Raw genomic sequence first — 24,455 nt, forward strand, 5'->3', positions numbered from 1 at the left:
ACAGGCTTCCTCTCATGCCCACAGTCAGTTGGAGACTGGAGCACCCCAAGAAAGCCAAGTGTGTTCCAGCAAAAGGCACCCCAGGTACTGTGGGGGAGGCCTCTGAGGGAAGTTGGCCCCAGGACCACTCATCTGTGCCAGCCTTTCTCATAGGAAGCCAGGCCACAGGACAGCCCCAGTCAGGCAGGTGTGGACACCTATGCCCCGCCTGTGCCTCACCTATGTATGCCCCACTGCCCCAGCGGTCAGACCTGCCACGATGGGCAGCAAACCCCTATCACAGCCCAAAAGGGAACCTGGGCTTTGGCAGGGCCTATCTTATTCAAGGCCAACCAAACCAGGCAAGCTGGATGGGAGGCCAGGGAGGAGGTGGGGAAGGTGGGGCCGAAGGGGTGCTGATCCCCAAACTTACTGATAACCCAACTCCCCTGAGCGGGGTGCTGGTGGAGTTCCAGGGTACGGCAGCCAGCCTGGAAAGAGTAGAGCGACCTAGAAAAGTGCCTGGTGGGGGCCACATGAAGCCTATGTCCTCGCGGAGGCCTAACCTTCAGGACCTCCACCTCCCTGGGGGTTGCTGGACTCGGCCACCAGGCCACAGGCGCATACCTGTGGGGCACCTGGGAGAGTGAATGAGATGGTGGATCATGTTGCAAGGTCAGTGCCAGTCTGCTCCTGGGAGGGTGCAGGGTGAGGGTCCTCTGTGGGCAAGTCCGAGAGGAGACATATAAAGCCTCTGTGCCCGGTGTGGGGGTGCAGCTACATCTGCCCACACATCCCTCAAGGTCGGTGAGAGACCCATGCCTTGGTGCTACAGACCCAAGGCCTGTGGTGCTAGAGTGGGGAGCAGCTCCTGCACGACCCTCTCTGGGCCAGCTTTGGCTGAGAGGCAGCAGCAGCTGGTTAGGGAGCCGGCCAATTTCTGGCCACAGAGGAGCTCCCAAACTCTAGTCAGCTGTCAGAGCAGGCCACATGGGTCGCTCGCACTTCCCCCCTGACCAAGGTCCCTTCCTCTTAGGAACCAGGCCTTCTTTCTTCACAACCCAACTGGTTCTGGCACATTCCCCAGGGCGGTGCTTTCTTGCTTCCTGCTGACAGTCTGCAGCGCCCCGAGAGGGCTTTGGTCTCTTTGACTCCAACCTTCTGACTGGGTCCTCACCATGTCACATGCTCTGACACATCCAGGATTGGAGGGCTGTTCCTCTCCCAAGAGGGGGCAGGGGGCAGGCAGGCTATATAAACCCTACCCTGAGGCTGTGGTTGTCGCTCACCAAGCAAGCATTTTCTTCTTTCAGTTTTCTGCTCTTTCTACAATGACCAAGACATTTCCTGGACCTGTCCCCAAACCTTCTGTGCTGTACAGTCTTACCCTGAGGCTCTCTGGAAGCCCAGCACCACTGTGGTCACTTGCCTGGTACTGGAGCCGGGATCTCTTGTCCCTCATTACTTAGATCACTGTCAGCCCCTTTCCTGTGTAGTGTGAGCACAGCCCTTGTCCAGCCAGCCCCTAGGGACGGGGGTGGGGACCCGCGGCAGGCTCTCCGCACCCTTTCCCTCCAAGGATTTGGGCTCCTGCCATTCTCTGACAAGGGCTAGCAGGCTGGCCTAAGTGGATATGAAGTGGACTTACATTTGACAAATTTCCGCTCAGTACAACTTGGCAAATGAGGTCTCCCCCGCCCCCATTTAGAAGAAGGATGACATTTCTAAAACGGGACCGAAAGCCTTATTACTAATTTTACCCTTTCTTGGTTCCATTTTACAATATCTGAACATTAAAAATACCCACAATGATTTATGCCTCATTAAATTTACCTTCTGAAGAGATTATATAAGATCTAAATATGATTTTGCATAAATACATTTAAAATACCAGTGGCATTAACTGAATTATTCTAATTTTAAAGCAAAACAATGGGAAGAAGTGCCAAACTCTAGCAAACCTTAGAGCCATCTGGTCTACTGAGAGGAAGCCTGAGGCCCAAGGAAGGTGAGCGAGGGACAAAAATAGGATTCGAAGCCAGGCCATCTATCACCCTATTCAGGGTTCTACCCTCTGTCCCATTCTTATTCACATGCCTCCTACCTTACAGATGCTTGGCATTCCATTTAAAGTTAACACAGTTCTGAATTATGTTTTTAATATGTTTTCTGTAATGGGCTGCCTTATTATTGGGGTTTATGCTTTAGCTTTGGGGTCATATGGCATGTGAGCTTTTCATTACCCTGCCTGTGTCCGTGGCAGACATTGCTAATCAATCATGATACTACTACTCCTCATCCTGAGCCCAGAGGTAGCCCCGGACTCTCACCGAGTCCCCAGGGAGCCATTTCCAGACCATTGGAGATTGGCCCACCAGGCTAAACCGATTCGCCATGTCACAGAACAGCCCTGGGGAAGGCCCTGCAACTTACCATGGGCATCTTTCGCTCCAGGCTGCCGGGGTCTTGTGTTTCCATTTTTATCACCTTGCAAACCTGCAATATCCCAAAGGTCAGAAGTAGAGATGCTCCAGAACACAAGCACAGATGACTGTCTGCGTGGCAGTCTGGGTTTCTGACCCCTCCTCTTCACTGTCTTTCCCCAGCCTTCTTGCTCCGATATCCACCCGCCATCTATTACTGCTGGAATTGCCCTGGACTTCCTCCCGATGTAAAGGAAGGACTGGGAACCAGAGAGGGAATGACAAGAAAGAGAACCGCAGTCTGTGAGCAAAGGCAGAATTTACTCTGACATCAATATTTTGTGTTCCTGTGTTCCTCAGTGGGTCCACCTGGAGCCTGGAGCTCTTGCCCTCCTCTGGGTTCCCCTACCATCTTGGAACACATCTGGGGATGCTAACAGCACCAGTGAATTCTCAGCCAGATAAGAACGGACCATGAGAAGAAATGGATGTGGGAGTGAGGGAAAGGCAGTTTCTAAGGAGTTGAAACCCAGAAAGGTCAAACAATTATTAAATTATTCCCCAGGATGTTTCAAGGGCAACCAAATCTCATCAGTCTGTTAATGCAGAATGGTTGCCAACAGTCATTAGACTCCATGGAAATAGGAGAGGAGCTGCTGATTTGAAACCAGGTCAGGGAGATATGGGTCCCTGATGGAACCAGGAGGAGCTGGGGAGTAGGGTGTCAAGACAGGTTGTTTTCTGCCCTTGAAACCCACAAAAGGATGTAAATATAACAACAGATGGTTGCAAATGTATAGAGGCACTGAAAAACAGTGGTCCTTGTGTTTCTTGCATCTATATTTTATTTCCATCTCCATTCTTTGGTAGAATAATGAGGGTTCAACACCATAGCTAGCGTTTATTGTACACTTACTATGCCTGCCTTGTGTTTCAGACGGACTGTGCCATTTAACTTTACAACAGTCCTATGAAGGAGGGTGAATTATTTTCCTCCTTTCACAGATGAGGAATTTGATTTCAAGCAAAGGGAGGTTAAGCTACTTGCCCAAGGTAAGAGCTGAGGTCTGACCCCAGCCAGGAGGCTCCAGGGCCTGTCCAGTCTACATCTGACTGCCCTCCTGAGACCCTGACCACTGAGGGCTATAGGGCCAGGCAGCCAGAAGGACCTGCCTCGCCCATGCATGGACATGGAGAGAACCTAAGCCCTGGATGCTCTGGGGCCTTCATTCCCTGGCCGGCATTTCCCCAGGCCCCTTTGGCCATAAGGTAGACAGATGCCTATAGAGGACAAAGAGGGAGTGGAAGAGACATCATGGGCCTGGGCCTGTGTACCTTACCTGGAAGGTAGCAAGCAGGCCTTGTGTCAGACCTGGTTTTGACCCACTTCCTAGCTGGTCCCTTAGGCAGTTATTTCACCTCTCTGGGCCTCACTGCTGACTTACAATGTGGGGATAATACTGGCTTATATCAAAGGGTTAAAAAGTTAATTAATGTAAAAAGCTTACCACTGTGTATGCCACTTTTTAGGCAGACAATAAATGGTATCTAAAAACAACACTCTTGTGATGAAATTCATATTTAGCTAAATGCCTCGTGTTACCCACATCTAATTGCAAAGACTCAAGAACAGTGGGTGTTAGTTATGGAGAAAAGAGTCCCCAGAATGAAGCTGTCATGCCTCATTTCTTTCCAGTGTGTAGGCCTGGGTTATTCCTCCTCTTCTCCCAGAAGAGGCCTAAGGTGGGCTTTGGCCCATTAAGTGACTGTAATTCCTCCCTGCCAGCCCTCCGCACACAAGCAGCCCTGTACGTACGTACGTTTAGCCAAGGAGAACTTCTTGAGCAGCTGGGGCATGGCATCTCGAGGGTGGACTTCCACAGTCAGCTGTGTCCCTGCAAGGGAATGGGATGTGATATTCTCAGCCAGATGCTGCTAGGAAAGGGTGTGCGGTGTCCCATGACAGATGTTTGAACAACAAAACACAATCGGTTTTAAGCTTTCTTCTGAATATGCAAATAATTCTTGTTTAAAAAAGTGAAAAACAAAATACAGGCAGCCAGTTTTCAGAGTCAGGCAAGGCGAAATAAGAACATTCTACCTTGTATTTCCCACTGAACACAGCTATAAACCTTGGAAAGAATGCACACAGCAACTATTGAGGACTCTGTAAGGTAGTTTATAGAAGGCAAGTTGTGGAATAAGATTAGCATTTAAAGCACCACCATATTTGCAGTGAGTTTGCTGTTCCTCTCCCCCTATGGCTTTACTTGGACTGGACTTTCAAAGGCAGCCCCAAACCCAGAAGTGCACATGGGTACAGAGAAACAGTGCTCCAAGAGAAGTCCTTTCTTTCAGCTTATGGAGTAAGAAAGGAAACCTCTGAGAGTCAGAAAGTGTGGGGGAAATCCTCTGTCATACCCCCCTCTTTTTTCTGTTATCTCTCCACCCAGCCCCTAGGGAAGTCTGTTGGTAGCAGTGTAGCAGTGATTTTGTTGGTCAGCCAAAACCTTAAGCGTCTGAGTCTTTGAATGAGGCCACAGAGAAATTATGATTCCCTGGAGTGTAGGGGCCAATACTCATTGTTCTTTCTCTCTCTCTGTCTCCCACTGATTGTCTCTAGGTGCAGACAGAGTTGTGAGAAGTGCCTGGCAGAGTGGGCAAACTAAAGTCTAGCTTTTGTGCTGGAGAACTGGGAAGTGGATTGTGAAGAGGAGGGAGCTCTAGAAAGCAAACCCATACAGGTATGGATGAACTCTTGTGGTCACCTCTGAGCTGAGCATACATGGATCTCATCCTAAACATCATACCAGAGTATTTGAGAACTAAACTATGCCAGACTGCCCCCGGGAGGTGAATGTGCTGGGCAGATCTGCATAGCATTGCAAGGGCTACAATCCGAAATTATTCAGCATAGGAAGAACCAGAAATATACTTGAAAGAAAAGATAACCAACAGATGCTAACCCCAGGATGACATAAATTTTGGAATTATCAGACAGACTTTCAAAGAACCATAGTAAACCATCCTCTAAAAAGTGAGGGCAAATAGTCTTGAAATAAATGGAAAGATACCAAGATTCAGCAAAACATCAGAAGCTATGAAGAAGAAACAAATAGAAATTTTAGAGTTAAAAAATATAATAGTTTGAGAAATTATCTGGATATTCTAAATAGTCGAATGGAGATGACAGAGGAAAGAGTCAGTGAACTCAAAGAAAGATCAATAGAAATTATCCAATATGAACAACAGAGAGAAAACGTGAACAAAACTTCAGGGATAATACTTAAAGGTCTAACATTCATGTTATTGAGATCCCAGAAGGAGAGGAGAAACAGTGTGGTGCAGAAAAACAAAACAAAACAAAAACACAACTGAAGAAATAATGAGAGAATAATCAATGAAACCAGAAGCTGTTTTCTTTTTTTTTGGAAAGATCAGCAAAATTGATAAGCCTCTAACCAAACTGTCCAAAAATAAAGAGAAGTAAGACATAAATCAGGAATAAAGACAACAATACCAGGAATGAAATAGGCAAGACCACTAAAGATCTCATGTATATTAAAAGAATAATAAGGGAATACTACAAACAGTCCTATGCACATAAATTCTACAACTTGCATGAAATGAATCAATTCCTTGAAAGCTACAAACTATCAAAACTCACCCAATGCATAGATAACCTCAATATCTCTATGTCTATTTTAAAAACTAATTGTAGTTCAAAATCTTTCAGAAACAAACAAATGCCAGGTTGACGTCACTGACAAATTCTAACAAACGTTTAAAAAGAAGTATGACCAAACATTTTATAAGATCTCTCAGAAAACAGAAGAGTAGCAAATACTTCATTACCCATTTTATGAGGCCATCATTAATCTGATATCAAAACCAGACAAAGTTTAAGAAAAGAACACTACAAACTGATATTTCTTTTTCTTTTCTTTTTTCCAGACCAATATTTCCTATGAACAAAAAACTCTCAAAAAAAAAAAAATTAAATCCAGCAATATAGCAAAAGAATTATACGCCACAATCAAGCATGATTTATTTTGGCAATTCAAGGCTGGTTGATTATTTGAAAACCCATGAATTCACCATATTAGCAGGCCAAAGAAGAAAAACCACATGATCATATCAATTGATGCAGAAAATGCATTTGACAAAATTTAACATCTATTCATGATAAAATTTCTCAATAAACTAAGAATAGAAGGCAGTTTTCTGAATCTGAAAAAGGGTATTTACCTTTTTAACATATTTAATGGTCAAAATTTTAAGAGTACAATTATTGCAAATTTACTAAATTTACTATTTACTAAACAGCATATTTAATGGTCAAAAAATGCAATGCTTTCCCCCTAACACTGGAAACAAGGCATAGATGTCCACTCTCACTGCTCCTACTAAATATGCACTGGAAATTCTATCCAGTGAAATAAAACAAATAAATAAATAAAAGTCCTATAGATTGGAAAGGAAGAAACAAAAATTTCCTTAATCACAATCACACATCTGTCTACATAGGAAGTATCAAGTAATCTACAAAGAAGTTCCTAGAACTAATAAGAAAGTTTAGCATGGTCATAGGATATGAGGTCAGCACCCCAAAATCACTTATATTTATGTTCACAACAAATGACTGGAAATTGAATGTAAAAATTACATTCACCACAGCTCCAAAACACTGAAATGTCTAAGTATAAATCTAAAAGATAGTTCAGGAGCCATATGTTGAGAACTACAAAATATTATTAAACAAATTAACAAGACTTAAATAAGTGGGAAGATATACCATGTTCATGAATTGAAAGTCTCAATATTGTTAAATTGGCAATTCTCCCTAAATTGATCTATACAGATTGAATGCAACTCTAATCAAACCCCTTGGAAGACATTTAGGCGAGATGATTCTAAAATATAGATGGAAAGATACAGCAACTAGGGTAGTCAAACCAGTTTTGAAAAAAATAAGTTGGAGGACTCTAGCTATCTGATTTTAAGATGTGTTATAAAGCTACAGTCATCAGTGCGATACTGGCAAAGAGATAGATTCATAGATAAATGTAGCATAATAAATAGTTAAGAAATAGAGCTATACAAATATGGCAAATTGATTTTTTTATAGATGTGCAAAGACATTCCAATTAAAAAATGGGTAAAAGAACAAATATTCATCAAAGAGAGTACAGATGGCAAATAAGCCATGAAAAGATGTTCAACATGATTAGTCATTAGGAAAATGCAAATTAAAACCACAATGAGGTATCATACCTATTAAAGAGCAATAATCAAAAATAGTGGTAATAGGGCAGCCCGGGTGGCTCAGTGGTTTAGCACTGCCTTCAGCCCAGAGTGTGATCCTGGAGACCTGGGATTCGGTCCCACGTCAGCCTCCCTGCATGGAGCCTGCTTCTCCCTCTGCCTGTGTCTCTGCCTCTCTCTCTCTCTCTCTCTCATGAATAAATAAATAAAATCTTTTAAAAAAATAGCGGTAATACTATATGTTGACAAAGTTGTGGAGAAATCAGATCTCTAATACATTGCTGGTGGGATTATAAAGTACTACAGCAACTCTGGAAAATAGTTCCACAGTTTCTTATAAAACAAAACCTACACCAAACATATGATCCAACAATTGTACTCTTGAATATTTACCCCAGAGAAATAAACACTTACATTCACACAAAAACCTCTACAGAGGGGCACCGGGGTGGCTCAGTGGTTGAGTATCTGCCTTTGGCTAAGGTCATGATCTCGGAGTCCTGGGATCGAGTCCTGTATTAGGTTCCCCACAGGAAGCCTGCTTCTCCCTCTGTCTATGTCTCTGCCTCTCCCTCTGTGTCTCTCATGAATAAATACATAACATCTTAAAAAAAAAAAAAAACCTATCCAGAAATGTTTGTAGAAGCTCTATTCATAATAGCCCCAAACTGGAAACAACCTAAATGTCCTTCAATGGGTGAATGGATAAACGCCCTGTGGTACATTCATATCAAGGAATACTTCTCAGTAATACAAAGAAACTCTTAGGATAGGTGAGAGGATGTAACTACAGAGATTCTGCACAAGAGAATTTTGGGGTGACAGAGCTGCCCTGTATTCTAATTGTAAGGGTGGTTACATGAGCATGTGCTGTGCATGTGTTAAAACCCATAGAACTATATATCAGACAATTCCATTTTAGTAATTTAAAATAAAACAAAAATAAAAATAAGTACCAACTGAGCTTTTTTGCAGAATTAAACCAAGAATCTGGATGATACAGAAAGATACAAAATAGAAAGTCCAAAGCAGGATAATAGTAAACATGTTCTTTGTAACCTGCTTTCTTTTCTTGACTCTTCACACGTCAGTGAATTTAGTCCTACGTCATCATTTTAAGTGGGCTGAATAGTACTCCATTCTCTACATGGTGTATAATCCATATAAGCAACCCTTTTTGGTTGGATAGTTAACTTTTCCCAAATGTTTTGTTATTATAATCAGTGATGCATGAACATTCTGATACATATCTCTTTACACACTTTTCCTTTGAATAAATTCTCAAATATGGATCAAAGGTTATGGAGAAGGCCTTTGTTATATATTGGCAAACTTCCCATGAATGATTTTTATCGGTCGATGACCACACCAACAACATGAGAGGATGTCCATTTTGCTCATTCTTGCTGGGTTTGATTGCAAAATTGGTCACAAAACTCTGCACTTCTGAGAGGTCTTTTGTTATGTCCCTTGAATTTGAGCTGTCCCTATGGCTTGGTTTGGCTAGTTAGCATGTGATGTCAGTAGAAGTGATGCTGGGCAAGCTCTGAGCCTAGGTCTCAAGAAACCTTGCAGCCTTCATTCTCATTCTTGGGAATCCAGCGACAAATGCCTTGTGAATGAGCCCAGGCCAGCCTGCTGGAGGTTGAGACACCACGTGGAACAGAGCAGAGGCATCTCAGAGCAGACCCTAGCCGATCTCTAGCCAACTTACCAGCTGACCACAAATACGTGAGCAAACCCGGCCAAGACCCGCGATAAACTGGGTGTGTCTCAGGCAAGAACGCCCAGACATCCTGTGCCCTTGTGAGCTGGTAAAGGCTTATTGTTTTCAGCCACTGAGTTTTGGGGTGGTTAGTAATATAAAAATAGATCACTGATGTACTCACTGACATTTGATTTTTATCAATCTCTGAAACTTTTATTAATGAATAATGCCATCTCATTTTTGTGTATTTAATTTTAATGTATTTTTCATATACTCATTTGCCATTTAAAATTCTTATTTTGTGAATTGCCTATTTTCCTACTCACATATTATTTTTTCCTTATTAATTCCATAAGAGCTCTTTTTACGAACCCCTTCCTGCAAAGTGTATTGCAATTATTTTTCATAGAATAACAATACTGACTTTCTTGTGTAGCTCATAAACTTGCTCTGCATGCTAAAGAGGGTAATTCTGAAACAATTTTATAAGCTACAATGTGGCCTTCCAAAGCATTACTTTGAAGAGGTTAACATCACTTTGAGTGTAGTTTCTGGTACATTCACTGTCAAAGAAAATCAGTGTGTGACTTTATAATTAAGACTTTAAGCATTTGAGAGTTCAAAGCATAATTCGGTTCTGGTCATAGGATCAGGCGCCATTGCCAAGAGCAACACTCCCTGTGTGTCTTCTCATGCTGAATGGGCCTGTTCTCCTCTGCCTTTTCACTTTTTCCATCTGAAATACTTTCAGGTGTTTTCCAAAGTGGGTGCCAGGCTGTACTTGGCTGCAAGATGTCTTACAAGAAAAGGATTTTAAAAACCTGCCCACTCTCTCTCTTTCCCCTTTTGCAGGTCACAATGTGTAATGCCCTGAGAAGTCCTGCAGGGAAGAAGTCAGTTTACCCCAGGACCATTTTGTGAAACACAATTTGGAAAATGCTGGGCTGCAACCTCATCCAGAAGCTTAAAGAAGCTGCAAAACTGAACAACTTGGTTTGGGGGTCAACAACACACTTCCACCCCAAACTTCTCACATCTAACTTCCAGGCACTTCCCACTGCCCCCAGTTCAGCCGTGTTTCTCTGTCCAAGAATGAGTGAGCTGAAAACAAGGTACTGTTAAAGCCCTGGCAAAAGGTGGTGCTGATATTCTCATACTCCGACGTGATCCTGGCCTGCAAGCTCCACCCAGCCATTTCCAATTCCTTTTTCCTTTCCTGTACCTCATCTTTTCTCCCCGCTCTAGGACAGGGGCCCAAATTCCAATATTCCCCTGAGCCCCTGACTTCCTGAGTCAGGGGCTAATCAGTCCCCGTTGAGGAAAACAGCAAAGCTCCTTGGCCTCCCTGATCTGCGGGAGTGCTGTACCCACTCTTATTGTACACCTGTGTGTACGGGCCCTTGCGGGGGCTTCTCTGCCTCTGAAACCAGGCTCTCCAAGGCTCTTCATATGCTCATTTGCCATTTAAAATTCTTATTTTGTGAATTGCCTATTTTCCTACTCATGTATTATTTTTTCCTTATTAATTCCATGGTTAGAGAACCATGGAGAGCCTTGGGCTTCCTAAAGGTGTGAAACGGTAGGATTTTCTTTTTTTTAAGATTTTATTTATTTTTTCATGAGGGACACAGAGAGAGAGGCAGAGACATAGGCAGAGGGAGAAGCAGGCGCCTCACAAGGAGCCCATCCTGGGACTTGATCCCAGGACCCCAGGATCAGGACCTGAGCCTAAGGCAGATGCTCAACCACTGAGCTACCCAGGTGCCCCTAATGGTAAGGTTTTGCAGACTACTACATTCCTGTATCACATATAACTCTTAATTTAAGAAAAAAATTAATGGGACCAATCTCCAATGGTAAAGAGTGGAACATCATTTGGAGCAAAATTTCAAGTAAGATCTAAAACCTAAGTATAGTCAGATATCATGAACCAATCTAAACAGTCACGACCACCCCCGGGGGAGGCCCTTCCTGGGACTTTAGGTCACCTGGCTGGTTCTCTCACAGCGCCCCTCCCCGGTTCTGCCAACTGTCACCCAAACAACATTTCTGAAGCTGCCGCCCTGGCTGTCTTAGGAACACCATATTAGTGGTTGTTTCCTGTCACCCCTGACCAGTGGCTCCTGGGGCTTTTCCAGATCCCACCAGCTCTGCTTCCTTTTCCTCTTCCCCTCCGATGTGGAGATGTAACAGGCAAGCCCCAGCACGTCTATGGCCCACCGCCTTGGGTCTGCCTTTTACCTGGTCAGGAGACTTCTCTCCCCCAGCAGCTCCTCCCCGGGGCTCTGCAGGTTTGAATGAGGATTTGTCTAAAGGCCTAATTTGCTCAGAATATCTAATGCAGAGACGGCAAACAGATTTCATGTTGTTCATTAACTCTGACTGACTGGAAGTGGCTGCCTGGAGTGTGAATCAATTAGCCATGACTGTGGGCATGTGTGTGCACACGAATGTGAGTGTACACAAGTGGGTGTGTATGTGTGTGGGGGGGGGCTAGGGGATACATGTCAGATATTTGCCATCCTTGATTTTAAGGAGGTTTCACTCATGCTTTCCATAACTAGAACTCGGGTTAATAACCGGGTTCTTCTCCTGGAAATTTTTCTCTGCAGGAGCTGAGAGTCAGGAAGCCTCAGCTAAAGCATCTGTAATTAAAAAACGCCCTGAAAGAGCTCCAGGGTAGGTGTTCAGCAGCGCTGTGCTGCAGTTTCTGCCTAGAGAACAGCATGTGGGATGATGGGAGGAGCAGTCTAGCTCTGTAGAACCTTCACCAGCCTCTGCCAGACACAGCGGGCAAGGTCTGCCCTGAAGCTCTAGTCATGAGATGATGACCTGCCAACAAAGTGGGCTAAGGCCTCTGGAGCATCAGCCCAGTGGAGAGGGGATGGGGTGGGGGGTGGGATGGTGGGGAATGAAGGGCCCTAATCCTGCCCTAGGCCTTCGCTGGGCTCTTGGAAACATGGGGCCATTATGATTCTTTCTGCAGAGCAGAGCTCCACAGGAGTGTCCCAGGTCTAGAAATGTGGCAGTTTGACTCTAGCGCATGTGTGATCAAAGAAGGCACAGAGCGTCTGCATGAGACCAAGGGTACATGACCTGGAGGGACGAAAGCCTCAGAAGAAAACCAAGGAATCGCTTTTGGGGCCTGAAATCACGGGGGCTCCGGTGATCACTCTTGTCATTCTACCCACACACCTGTTCTGGAGTAATCTTCTGAAGCACCCCTCCACATGAAGATCCAAGATTCCAATGATCCCTTTGTCACCCCTTGCATAAAGTTTATCATACCTGGTGCTCCCTCTGCTGGAAGCTCCTCCCCAGGTGCCCCCAAGGCTTGCTTCCACCCCTCCTCCCTCACTCAAATGTCACAGAGGCCTTTCTCAACTACTCTGCTTTAAATTGTCCCCAGGGTGGTAGGCTGTGTAACAGTCCTTAAAGATATCCATGCCTTAATTCTGGGGACCTGTGAATGTTACCTTATATAGGAAAGAGGACTTTGCAGATGTGATTAAATTAAGGATCTTGAGATAGGAAGATCATCCTGGATTATCTGGTGGGCTCAGTGTAATCACAAGGATTCTCATAAAACAGAGTCAGGAGATTTAACTACTTAAGTGGGAGAAAGGTAAGATGACAATGGTTACAGACAATGGAGTGATGCAGCTACGAGTCAAGAAGTGCCTCTAGAAGCTGGAAGAGTCAAGGACCAGATTCACCCTTAGAGCCCCCAAAAGGAACCTGCCCAGCCCACACTTTGACCTAGCCCAGGGAGGCTGACTTGAGACTTGTAGTCTCCAGAACTCTTTAAGAGAATACATTTTGGGGACCCCTGGGTGGCTCAGTGGTTGAGCATCTGCCTTTGGTTTGGGTCATGATCCAGAGGTGCTGGGATCAGGTCCTACATTGGGCTCCCCACAGGGAGCCTGCTTCTCCCTCTGCCCATATCTCTGCCTCTCTCTGTGTATCTCTCATGAAGAAATAAATAAATAAATGATCTTATAAAAAGAGAGAGAGAGAATACATTTTTGTGTTAAGCCACCAAGTTTGTGATAATCTGTTATAGCAGTTATAGGAAACTAACACCCATGTGTACCCACCCTACCCTCATCCTCCTCCCGGCCTTGTTTCTTCCTTCAGCCTCCTTTGACACCTGTATTTTTCTTCTTAGGATTGTCTGGCTCCCTCACTAGGGTGTCAGCTCCACAGGGACAAAACAGCTCCTTGCCTGTTTTGTTGTGGACTCTAGTTCAGCCCCAGACAGGGGCAGCCTTTTCCCTCACTGTGGCCCAAGCTCTCGTAAGACCTTCCTGGGCCCATCTCATCCCAACCTACAGGGCTCTATTCTGCACCTAGGACACCAAGGCCACCCTCCTTTCTGCCCGCTGGAAGCCTTGAAAGCTGGAAGGGAGAACGTGAGTAGCCCATGAGAGCCAGAGTGTGGTGTGCCAGGTGAGGCTCCAGTGACTGGTGGGCCCCATCCCACTCCTATCTGCCTAGGACACAGTGGGGGCAGTGCAGTGTGGAGGGCTGGCAGGTGCGCCCAGCTCGGGGACCCCAGCGTCTCCTGTCTCCGCTTTCTCGTGCACAAACAGTGATGACACCATGACCGCATCAACCAGGGTAGCCAGAGCTAAGCAAATCAGTGAGGTAGTGGCTGATCCACTTTCATTCCAGTGCAGTATTGTTTACTTTTGCTTTGTGCTGAGCTGTGAGCTGGTAGTCCACTTCAGGGAAGCAGCGGGGCACAGGTTTGTCTCTGCCGTGTGCCCAGGGGAATTCTGCTGCAAGGCACACTGGCCCTGGTTGCAAGGAAGGCTGGCCTAGTGCCGCTAACCCGTCTGGAGAGGCCTTTCCTCACCGCCGGCCAGTGCCTTTCTGTTGGGGATGCTGGCTTAGTCCGTGCTTCTGACAGCCATTCTCTGAGAGGCTCTGAGTCCTTCGGCGAGTCCTACTTTGCCACTGCCCCCTGGACACGATGAGATAATTTCCTTACAAGTCAGGACGTCAGCACCGAGAACCACAGTAGTATGATCTTAGGGCTGAGTCTATGAGGCCTCTCAGGTACCAGGGCCTGAGTCTTTAATGAGGAGCCGGAAACCAAGGTGAGAGGTTAGTGTGTGTTAGGAGTGAAGTGGGAGTGAGCTGGGGTGTGTGTGTGTGTGTGTGTGTGTGTGTGTGTGTGTATTTAACCTGGTCTCCCCTGCAGCTGTAGCTGTAGAGTCCTCCTGTCTTTACCACCCCCCCTACCCCTGTTCTCAGATCCAGTCAACTGCAGAGTCAGCCCAGTGATGCCCACTCAGAGCCCCCAGAACCCGTCCCAGCAAGGGAAGGATTCTCAAAGAAGGGCCCTCTCACTTCCCCTTGCTCAGTCAAATTCATCCCTGGGTGGAAGGCCCTGGAAGGCTCAGTCTCGGGAACAAGAGGCCAGGGAACCGCTGTGACAGGAGGAGGGAAAGCTCTGACTGTGAGCACGCAAGGTGAAGGCTGCTTTCCAGAGGCGCCGAGAAGCCCTGCTGTGTGAAGGTTAACAGCAGAGGCCTTGGTGGTGGCTGTGAGGGGAGGGTCGGGCTGCTTACTGGCCCTGTGCTCGCAGACCCATGGCAACCTTTCCAAGCCTCAGTTTACTCATCTGTAAATAGAGGATAATTGAGAGGACTGATCAAATAGGAGTGCTGTGAAGCTTCATTTACATGAGAATAATTATGTAAATGAATCGGCAGGGTGCCTGGCACATGCTTAGCACTCATAAATGTTAGCTCTAGTGATGACAGTGAGGGCGATGAGGACAGCTGTGGGTTCTGTGGCCCAAGGACTTTACTACTCTACCTCCTGTCACCATGCAGCCTCTCACTGTTTCCCCTGGGATGTGAGGAGGAGAGGGAGAGGGTGCTCCAACCTCCCTGGGGCAGAGAAGGCCCTGTTTCCCCCAGTCTGTGCTCTGCACTTGCTGTCTCTGGCCTGGACAACAGATCCAGACACACAGGAGGTGGAGGAGAGGCCACAGGGAGTGGTGAATCCCTTACCTTGGTTGTCGTAGGACGTAATGACCTGGGTCTGCTGAGGGTTCTGTTTCTCCGCTAGGCTTCCTGTTGAGCAAGACAGAGAGAGAAGGACCTTCAGTGACCACTGGGACCCTGGTGGAATTTGCCCCAGGCAGAGCAGGGAGCTGTGTGTGTCTGCAAGAAAGGCAGGCTGGTGGGGGCTGAGCTCATCCCAGGCCTGGCCTAAACCTGTGCACACCCACACGCACATCCACATGTTTAAGAGGCAAATGACTACGAACTCATGCACACACACTCTTACGCCTCTCAGCAGGTGCCAGTGGAGGCTGGGTTTCTTCTAAAGAAGGTGGGGACACCTCTTGTGGGCTAAGTAACCGTAAGTCCCAACTTCAGTGTCGCTGGACTCAGGTGCCAAAGTGCAAAGGGATGCCTGGCTGATCATCACACCTTCTGTGGAGCGGTCTTCGAGGCTCCTATCCCCTATTTTATAGTCGATAGGCCCGTGGCTTGGACATTTAGCTTTTGGCCATAGACCCTGCCCCCAGGGCCTTGAACTCCAAGTCTCCTGATTCCTAGATCAACCTCTTGCCTCCCTCTGAGAAGAATGGGGGCAGCCTGCCTTCTCCTCCAGTTTAGGAGTTGGGGTGGCTTGCAGTATGGCTCAGTTTCACAGAAACCTGCAGGACACCCACTATGTGAACACAGAGCTGTCCCCCAGTGGGGTCAGGCTACTGTGGAGAAATGCCCAGTTCCTGCCACAGGCCACGAAGAGGGAACCCACAGACTCACCTGCCTGTCCTATGGGAAGCAACATCTTTTCCTATATCTCTCCCTTTTTTTAAAAAATAAATTTATTTTTTATTGGTGTTCAATTTGTCAACATACAGAATAACACCCAGTGCTCATCTCGTCAAGTGCCCATCTCAGTGCCCGCCACCCAGTCACCCCCACCCCCACCCACCTCCCCTTCCACTACCCCTAGTTCGTTTCCCAGAGTTAGGAGTCTCTTATGTTCTGTCTTCCTTTCTGATATTTCCCACCTATTTTTTCTCCTTTCCCCTTTATTCCCTTTCACTATTTTTTATATTCCCCAAATGAATGAGACCATATAATTTTTGTCCTTTTCTGATTGACTTATTTCACTCAGCATAATACCTATATCTCTCCCTTAACAGCTGCTGTGGTGGCCTAGTCTTGCTGAGGCTGCTTAAGGGGGGGGGGGGCGGGGAAGGGGTTGAGGGAGGGCCAGCATTGTGGCAGCAGAGCATTCCCCGCTGTTACCACCCAGAAGGCCTGCCACCTTCTCCCCTGGCCTCCCACTGGTCTGCATAAAGGCTGTCCGGCCTGCCACTGGAAGTGACCACTAGGACCAGTGCCTGAGCTGGAAATAAGCATGCCTTTGGGGCTCTGGCCTAAGCAGATTCCATTCAGATGACTTCCCTTGTGCACCTGATCAGATCTGCCACTCAGGGCTTCCCACACCTGGGCCCACGTAGAAACCGGTCAAGGTGGATAGGCAGGTCACTGAGCTGGGCTGGACTTGTGATCCACCTGGCAGGGTCTTGCCCTGGAGAACCTGCCTGCCCCAGCCTTCTATGAGCAGGCCCAGCCAGGACCCTCACCCCATGGGCTGAGGTCGGTGGGTCGGCCAAGGGCTAGGAGCACTGGGTGTGCCAATCCAGGGTGACACTGGTCTAGAGCTCTAGGCCAGACTCAGGCCAGGACAGGGAGGCTGCCTCCTTCAGGCACAGCTGGCTACATCTCTGCTGGGCTGGCGGATGAAGGAAACAGGATCCGGGAAGGGAATCCTCAAGGAGCACGATTGGCTGGCATAGCTGCTGTGGGTATTTATAGTCAGGGCTGCACAATTGGTTTCCCTGTGGCTATGGGGTGTCGGTCCCTGTGCTGCTAGGCAGACTTCGGCCAGGACCAAGGAAAGCAGCCAATCACAGCAGGGGAAGCCCGTTGCCAGGCAAGCTAGTGGGGTTGGCTCGGCCCAAACACCTGCTGCTCGGAAAAGTTTGGAGCAGTCCAGGCTCCCCCCACCCTGCCAACGCCCCAGTTCAAGGAGCACACAGGGCAGCAAGAAGGGGAACATGTGCCTTTTTGGATCAGTCCCATGTTCAGCCACATTTGTGCACACTCCACCAGCACAAGCCATCAGCTGCCTCCTCTGCGGATGAAAGCCATCCAGTTTCCAGGGCTGAGTGCCTTGGACACCAGCAAGGGAAAGTATGAACCCAGAATCTCACCATCAGAAAACATAGAGAAGCCGTAATTTTAATTTCTGCATGCATACAAATGTGCAATTTGAAAAATATAAATACAATTTTACTTTAAATTACCTATATTTGTGGAGTGGAGCAACTCTTACCTTTTCCAGGCTCTGTAGAGCCTCTCCCCAGGCCTCTACTTACCTGAAATTCTCAGTTCCTGGGTGATTTTTCAAGAACTACTTTCACCATCCTCACTTTTTTAAAATTATTTTTTTAAAAGATTTTTAGTTTTTTAAAGTAATCTCTACACCCAGTGTGGGGCTCAAACCCACAGCCCTGAGATCAAAAGCTGCATGCACCACCGACTGAGCCAGCCAGGTGCTCCATGATCCTCCTTATTTGTTGTATTTTTCCACTAACATTCCCTCAAACCAGGGCCCTAACGGTGGTAAAAATAGGATATATTCACTATATTTCAATCTTCTCCTAATGTAATAACATGGCTGAGAAGACATAAGATGAATTTCAGACAACTCAAGGTAAGAGAGTTATAACAAATGAAGACGCTGTGTCTCTTTTGTTCCACCTCAACCCACTTTTCCACGTACCCACTTGTACACTGGCCAAGCATGCATATCTGCATAGGCTCTGTGCATTTTTGCAGCTGACAGGTTTCTGGTGGAATTATTCCTATAATTCTCGTGCGCCTGCAGCATAGTTACACTAACTTTGGCATCTGCTTCCGTACAGCTAGAGCAGGTGCATCTACCATCCTATAGCCCTGAAGCAAGGTAAAGGAAGCCATCCCACCATGCATGCCCATTAGCCAGGACCCTAAGGGATGGTCTCCCGGGCAGGGATATGTCTTGAGGATGATCTGTCCTCATACACAGGGCAGGGGACACAGGAAAGCTCTTTACCTCCAGGATGTTGAAACTCAATTGCAGTAAACATCATTATAATTATGATCACTAACGTGGCCCCATGAGGGCAGGGGTTCTTGACTGTCTTCATCCCAACAACTAGAACCCTGCCTGGCACAGAGTAAGCACTGTAGACCTTTATTGAGGGAATGACTGAATGAATTTACTTTTAGAATTTCATCCTTCCCTTTTGTTACCTTCAGGATGGTCTCAGTCAACTGGGGTCCTGGTTCCCCATCTGTGGAGGGTCATGGGAGTGGTTTCTTCACAATAGTATTTGATAAACCCAGATTTGACTGTGTCCTCTCTTGGGGCTCAGGGAGCAGAGTTCTGATTCTTACTAGAATTCTCATATGCCTATAGTGCAGTCTCACTGATGTTCGTTCTTGGAAGCTGGGCTAATGAATCTCTGAAGGGTACAGAATAAGGCCTGGTATGGTCAGTCCATGTATGGCATTCCCAGAGATGCCCTGGGCCTGTGGGGTGACAAACACCTGGCACCAGAGAAAGGAGGCTTTGGAAAGTGACTTCTCTCAGATCTTACTATATTGTGAGTCTCAGGACAGCCAGGAATCACAGCACCCATCGCACTAGGCCGGGAGTAATAATGTCCCAAAGCAGGCCACTATCCTCTCTGTTTGGAAAAATTTTCAAAGGATGGATGCCCTGCATGACATGGGCAGCCCTACCTCCAGTGGGAACTTACTCAAACCTAGCCATGCCGAATGATGATGTTAAGTCCGTTCCTATATGTAGCCAGTGAACAAGTGAGCGCTCAACCTTATGGCACTGCTCTCCTCTCCTCCCACAGCCTCAAAGAAATTGAGGGACCTGATGCCAGGGAAAGCTTTTGGGGGTCACAGAGGCTCCAGATTTGACTGAGTCATGAGCAGTCACCTTCTGAGTGGTGAGGTGTGTAGAGCCCGTTTTCAAACACGTGAAATCTAATGCTTCCTATCATTTTTCCATGTGTTGAATGACAGAGATCAAAAAGAAAATGAAAAGAGAGGATTTACCATGCACATCATTTCCTTCGAATTTCTGCCATCTCCGGATTCCGTTTCCGACACCCTGGAGTCCTGTGAAATAACAGGGTCTGGCATGAGGGTCTTCATGGTGGGAAGACCCGGGCCAGTGAGTGATGGGCCAGTTGTTAACGTATCTGGGTTGAAGTGGGGCTGCTGGAACCCAGCTCTCTCGGGATCCAAGGGAGGCTGCCCACGAAATGAGATGTACTTTAAAACATAAAAGAAAAATATTAAAACAGTAGTTTTCAAAGGTGGTGAGGTTGGTAATCAGGATCATCCAGGGAGAATTTTCACAATGCAGATGCCCAGTTTTCACTCTACATCTCTTTCGCAGAAATATGGAAGCATTACTGTGGAAGATGTTCACCATTCATTTTGGTGAATCTCCCACTTTTAGAGTCATGATGTGAGGATGAGGGTGGGCAAAGACGGCCTATCCTTGTGGAAACTAGAAGTGATAGTTGCCTGCTCTCCCAGCCTCCCTTGCAGCTAGAGCAGGGACCTATGTGGCCTAGGCACAGCCAGTCAGATGCAGCTGTGTCTGGCTCTGTCTTGGGGCCTGGTGATGCAAGAGGGAGGGAATGGAAGCACTCTCTCTCTCTCTCTCTCGTGGTAGCTGCAAGGTCAAGTTCCTGGCACAGAAACGGTGTATGTCCTGGCAGGGAGCGGCTGCAATAAAATCAAGCTCCTGGTGAGGAAGGAGTACCTAAGGTCCCTTGGTGGCAACAGAGGTGTCCTCACCAGAGCAGCTCTGCTGTGTAGCTTATGGCGCTTTTCCTAGAAGATCGGCCTCCAGCCTGGATCTCCAGCCCTTGCAACCGTTGCAAGCCCCCAGTCCCTTCCCGACGCTCTTCTTTTCTGCAGTCAGTATCTGGGGCTAACCACTGAGAACCCTCACTGACACATATGTGGAGTGGATTGCACACATCATATTGACTTAAGGGATGAAACCTGACTTGGGAGCTCTTTTAGACTTGGTGCAGGCAGCTGTAGGCCACCTCCTCCATGGCTGGGGGATACATGATAGGAGGCAAGGGTGTCCACGCATGCTTTTGAGAAGCACGGCATAAAGGAAATGGAAAGGCCATAGAGGAAAGAACAGAGAGCATCTGTTGGCAACCCAAAACCCAAAAGATAGCACACGCTATCTTTGCCTCCTTGTCCCTCTCACTCTTTTCTGCCACAAAGACACAGCAGAAAACCACCCAATCATATCTCCACTCAGTCTTCCGCATTGTGACAATAATGGAGCTCAGGCCCTCCTTTGCAGAGCCAAGGACCTGGGCTAGACAGGAGACAGGAGGAGATGCCTGGGGATCTTGTACACCAAGAGAAGGCCTTGGAACAAGCTAGTTTAATTCAGTGTTTCCCTGCCTTTGGCTGTGTGGGGCCATAGGTCGACTTAGCCAGGGGCCTCCTGGACATCATCACTGCCCAGCAGACTTGGAGGCTGGGCACTCTCCGTCTTCTCTGCTTTGGTATAAAACTGTCTGATTGTAAATAAGTGACACCAGTCTCTACACTGGCACAATGTCTGGAAGAAACCTCCTTTCAGGAAAATTTTGGAGACAAATGGCAGAAAGGGCTTGGAAAGCAGGGTCTTCTTTCCTTACGTCATGGTCACGAGTGTGAAATGCATCAATGGAGTCATGTAGGGTTTGTGCTGGGGGTCGGACACCTCTGGGAACAGTCCTGATCCCTGGCATTTCTGGGGCTTCCCTGTGTTCCTGGAGCTTTTAGGAGAGATGCAATCAGAGTGGGGAAGGGAGATGGGACTCAGGCCGACCCAGAGCTGGGCCTCATAGGGGCCCTCTGGCCTCACCACACACTGGGGATGGCCTCTGGACTGTAGTTTCTGGAGGAGAAGCAGCTTCTTTTCAATCAAGGAGTGGATGGCCTCTGCCAATTTTCTCATTACAAATACTGGGGTGGCCCCTTTCCACCTCTCTTGGGAGCAGCTCTGAGAATGAAAGAACCAACCAGGGGCTTCCCGGGATGGCCCGCGGCAGACACAGAACCAACTCAAACAACTTCCAGCCCCAAATCCCTCCGGAGACTGGAGTACCTGTCAACACACGCAGTTCTCCACAATCTATTTCTTTCCCCGGCCTCCCCAAGAAGGTCACCAGGAATTATGGGGCAGCTTTGGCCTGTGTGACTGGTGGGGGCAAAGCCAGTGGCCGCGCCACTGCCTCAGCATGGCCGATGGAAGGCAGGTGTTCAATGCACACAGGGCCTCTGTGTACAGAAGAGCCAGAGGCAGACTCAGAGGAGCTCTGGAGCTGGAGGGCAGGCAGGAGGCAGAAGTCATTTTGCTGCATGGGCTGTAAAACATCACTCCCAAAGCACTGGGCCACAGTCAGTCCAGCACAAACCTCACACCAGCCCCCAAGGCAGCTCGGGAGGGCTTTCTCACACACCTAGGACCTGTGGTCCCCCAAATTCCGAGAGGCTTGTTTAACACCTGCTATTCTCCATCTCTATTGTCTTCAGGTGTCCTCTCTGGAGATTACAGGGGCCTGAGTGCTGCTTTCCACCACTGCTCTATAAGCAGTCACTTTACTTTTCCAGCCTATCCTTCCTCAGAAGGTCTGTAGGAAGAGTAAAAGGAGTAGCTCCGTGAGAGCGCAGAGAGCAGATTTTAAGCTTCCCCTACCCAAGCCTCGGTGCCTTTTGCACCGCCCTTTATACCTTCTACTGTGGGACGCTGGGAGAGGCTTCAGGAAAGGGGAAACTGAGGCCAGGAGTTGTGCAAGGACGCGACGGGAGCTCCCGGTCTCAGAGTCTGATTCAGCGCCCAGATTCCCCTGGCTGCCCCCGGGCGCCCTGCAATGTGCCGTGTGAGGAGCAGGCCTCAGCGGCGCAGGGCTCAGGCCTGAGGCTCCGGCCCCCCTCCTCCAAGGCATCTTCCAACCCTGCTGTGCACCCTTCAGACAGTGAGTGGCCCGGAGGAAGCTGGCTCCCGGGGGGGTGACGGAAGCACCGACAAGCCCGCGCGGGGAGTCACCCCAGGGCAATCACGGGGCTGCGCGTTGCCACGGGACGCCAGGGCCACGGCGCACAGGCACAGGCGCAGGCAGCGGCGGGGAGAGGGTCGGTGGGGCCGGGCTCGGTGGGGGCGCGTGGGGCGCGTGGGGCGCCCCCCGGCGGGCGGGCCCCGGGGCGAGGAGGCCGAGGAGGCCGAGGAGGCCGAGGAGCGGGGGCCGGGGGCGCGGGCGGGGCGCGCGTTACCTCCTCGGCGCTGCGGCGGCGCGCCCGGGTCCGCCTGCCGCTCCGAGTGCGCGCCTTGCGCGGCGCGCCGCTTCTCCGAGTGCACGATCAGCAGCATGTCGATGGACACGGCGTTGCTGTCCTTCTTGAGCTCCATGGCGTCGCCTCGCTCCCCGCCGGTGCGCCGCGGCCGCTCTCGAGGCTGCCTGCGCTGCAAATGGCCCCGTGCGCGCCGCTGGCCGGCGCGGGACGCGGCGAGGGCGCGGGAGAGGGCGCTCCCCCGCCGCCGAGCCGCCGGGCGCCGCGTTTCGCTGACTCTGCCAAACACGCCATTAGGGCCCGCCCGGGAGGGCGCTACCCTAACGCGGCGGCTCTAAGTCACCTTTGAAAGGAAATCCCCAGCCGAGCCCTGACCTGCGCCCGGGCCGCGCCGCACAGCCGCCGCTGCACAGCCTCCCCTCCGGGCGCCCCGAGCGCGTCCCCGGCCAGCGGCTTCCCGGGCGGCCCGCAGCAGGCACGGAAATCACGCGGCGCTGCCCGCAGTGAGCGCTCGGGGAAGGCACAACAGCACCGGGTGGCCCCACTGCTTCCCGGGGGGGGGGGGGCGTCGGGGAGGTTGAGGGCCTCCTCCGTAAGAGGGAGATGGGCAGGGTGTTGGGGTCAGGACCTCTGCGATTGCCGCTGCACCGGGGCTTGGAGCTTGACCGCTGGGCATCAACTTCACAGGTCTTTCTGGCTTGCGGTGGAAGTCTTAACATCTCTGTTCCTTCTAGAAGCCTGGCTCATGCTTGGTGGGCCGGGGGGAGGGGCAGAGGAGGAGGCCGGTGCAGGGAGCAGCCTGCCCGCTGTGCTCAGGGAGCTGGACCTGAGAGCCCATCTATTTTTAGTGGGGCCCGGCCAGGCCAGCCAGCAGCAGCAGCAGGGCCTTTGGCTCCCGGTCTCCGGAGTGTTTACAGCGGCATCTGCCTGGTGGCCCTTGGCACCAGAGGGCCCACCCAACCTGGGCCAGGCCCCCACTCAAGTTTCCGCCATTAATAAATGCCGAGCGCAAGGAAGCCTTGCTCGGAGACCCTTCCCGTCGCAGGGTAATGCCCCTGCGTTGCAGCGCGGCCCTTGAGAGCTCCTAGCTCCTCCTTGGCGGCGGATGACATATGGTGCTGGATTCCAGTCCTAGCTCTGCCAGCTGCCCATGTGACCCTGGACAAGCCATATCCCCCCATTTCCCCAGACCTCTGGTGGGCACGATACTAGTTCTCACCCGGCTGCTGTGAAAATGACATGTGCTTGAGGGGCTAGGTGCATAGTACCTGGTCTCCAAGTGGCAGATGTCATTCATAACTCATTTTAAGGATGACGGAAAGGATAGGTGAAGTGACAAGTCAGTGATGGAGTTGGGGGGCTATGCAGACATACCCTCAGATTCTGAAGGCCTTTCTCCACTGATTGTGACTCACCATTTATCTGACAGTAGAGACACCACCTTGCTGTGTCACCACCACTGCCTTGCTCACTGGGCATCTGATGAAAGATGTCACTGGTTTCTAACAGTGTTGACTTGGAATCCCTAGAGAGCTGAGCTGTGGGACTGGTGGAGGCAGGTGGGTGACTCCCAAGGCAGGTTTCCTCATGCAGTGTGTCCTGTCCTTTACTGTCACGTCTACGTGTGTGTGCTCGCGCACATGCGCGTGTGCGCCCACATGC

General features: G+C 49.1%; 1 protein-coding gene across 1 annotated transcript in view; it reads right to left on the minus strand.

Annotated features, from left to right (window-relative positions):
* KY (kyphoscoliosis peptidase) overlaps positions 1–22,986 on the minus strand; it is a 48,240-nt gene extending 25,254 nt beyond the window's left edge. Inside the window, exons 1-5 of the mRNA XM_038570941.1 lie at positions 22,776–22,986; positions 19,533–19,595; positions 15,399–15,461; positions 4,223–4,297; positions 2,413–2,475 (exon numbers count right to left, since the gene is read on the minus strand). Of these exons, the coding sequence (XP_038426869.1) occupies positions 2,413–2,475; positions 4,223–4,297; positions 15,399–15,461; positions 19,533–19,595; positions 22,776–22,911 (400 nt within the window). The 5' untranslated portion in view covers positions 22,912–22,986. The remainder of the gene's footprint in view (positions 1–2,412; positions 2,476–4,222; positions 4,298–15,398; positions 15,462–19,532; positions 19,596–22,775) is intronic.
* Positions 22,987–24,455: the final 1,469 nt, after the last annotated feature.

Source organism: Canis lupus, chromosome 23 (assembly GCF_011100685.1).
Source record: "Canis lupus familiaris isolate Mischka breed German Shepherd chromosome 23, alternate assembly UU_Cfam_GSD_1.0, whole genome shotgun sequence".
Taxonomy (NCBI): Eukaryota; Metazoa; Chordata; class Mammalia; order Carnivora; family Canidae; genus Canis; species Canis lupus.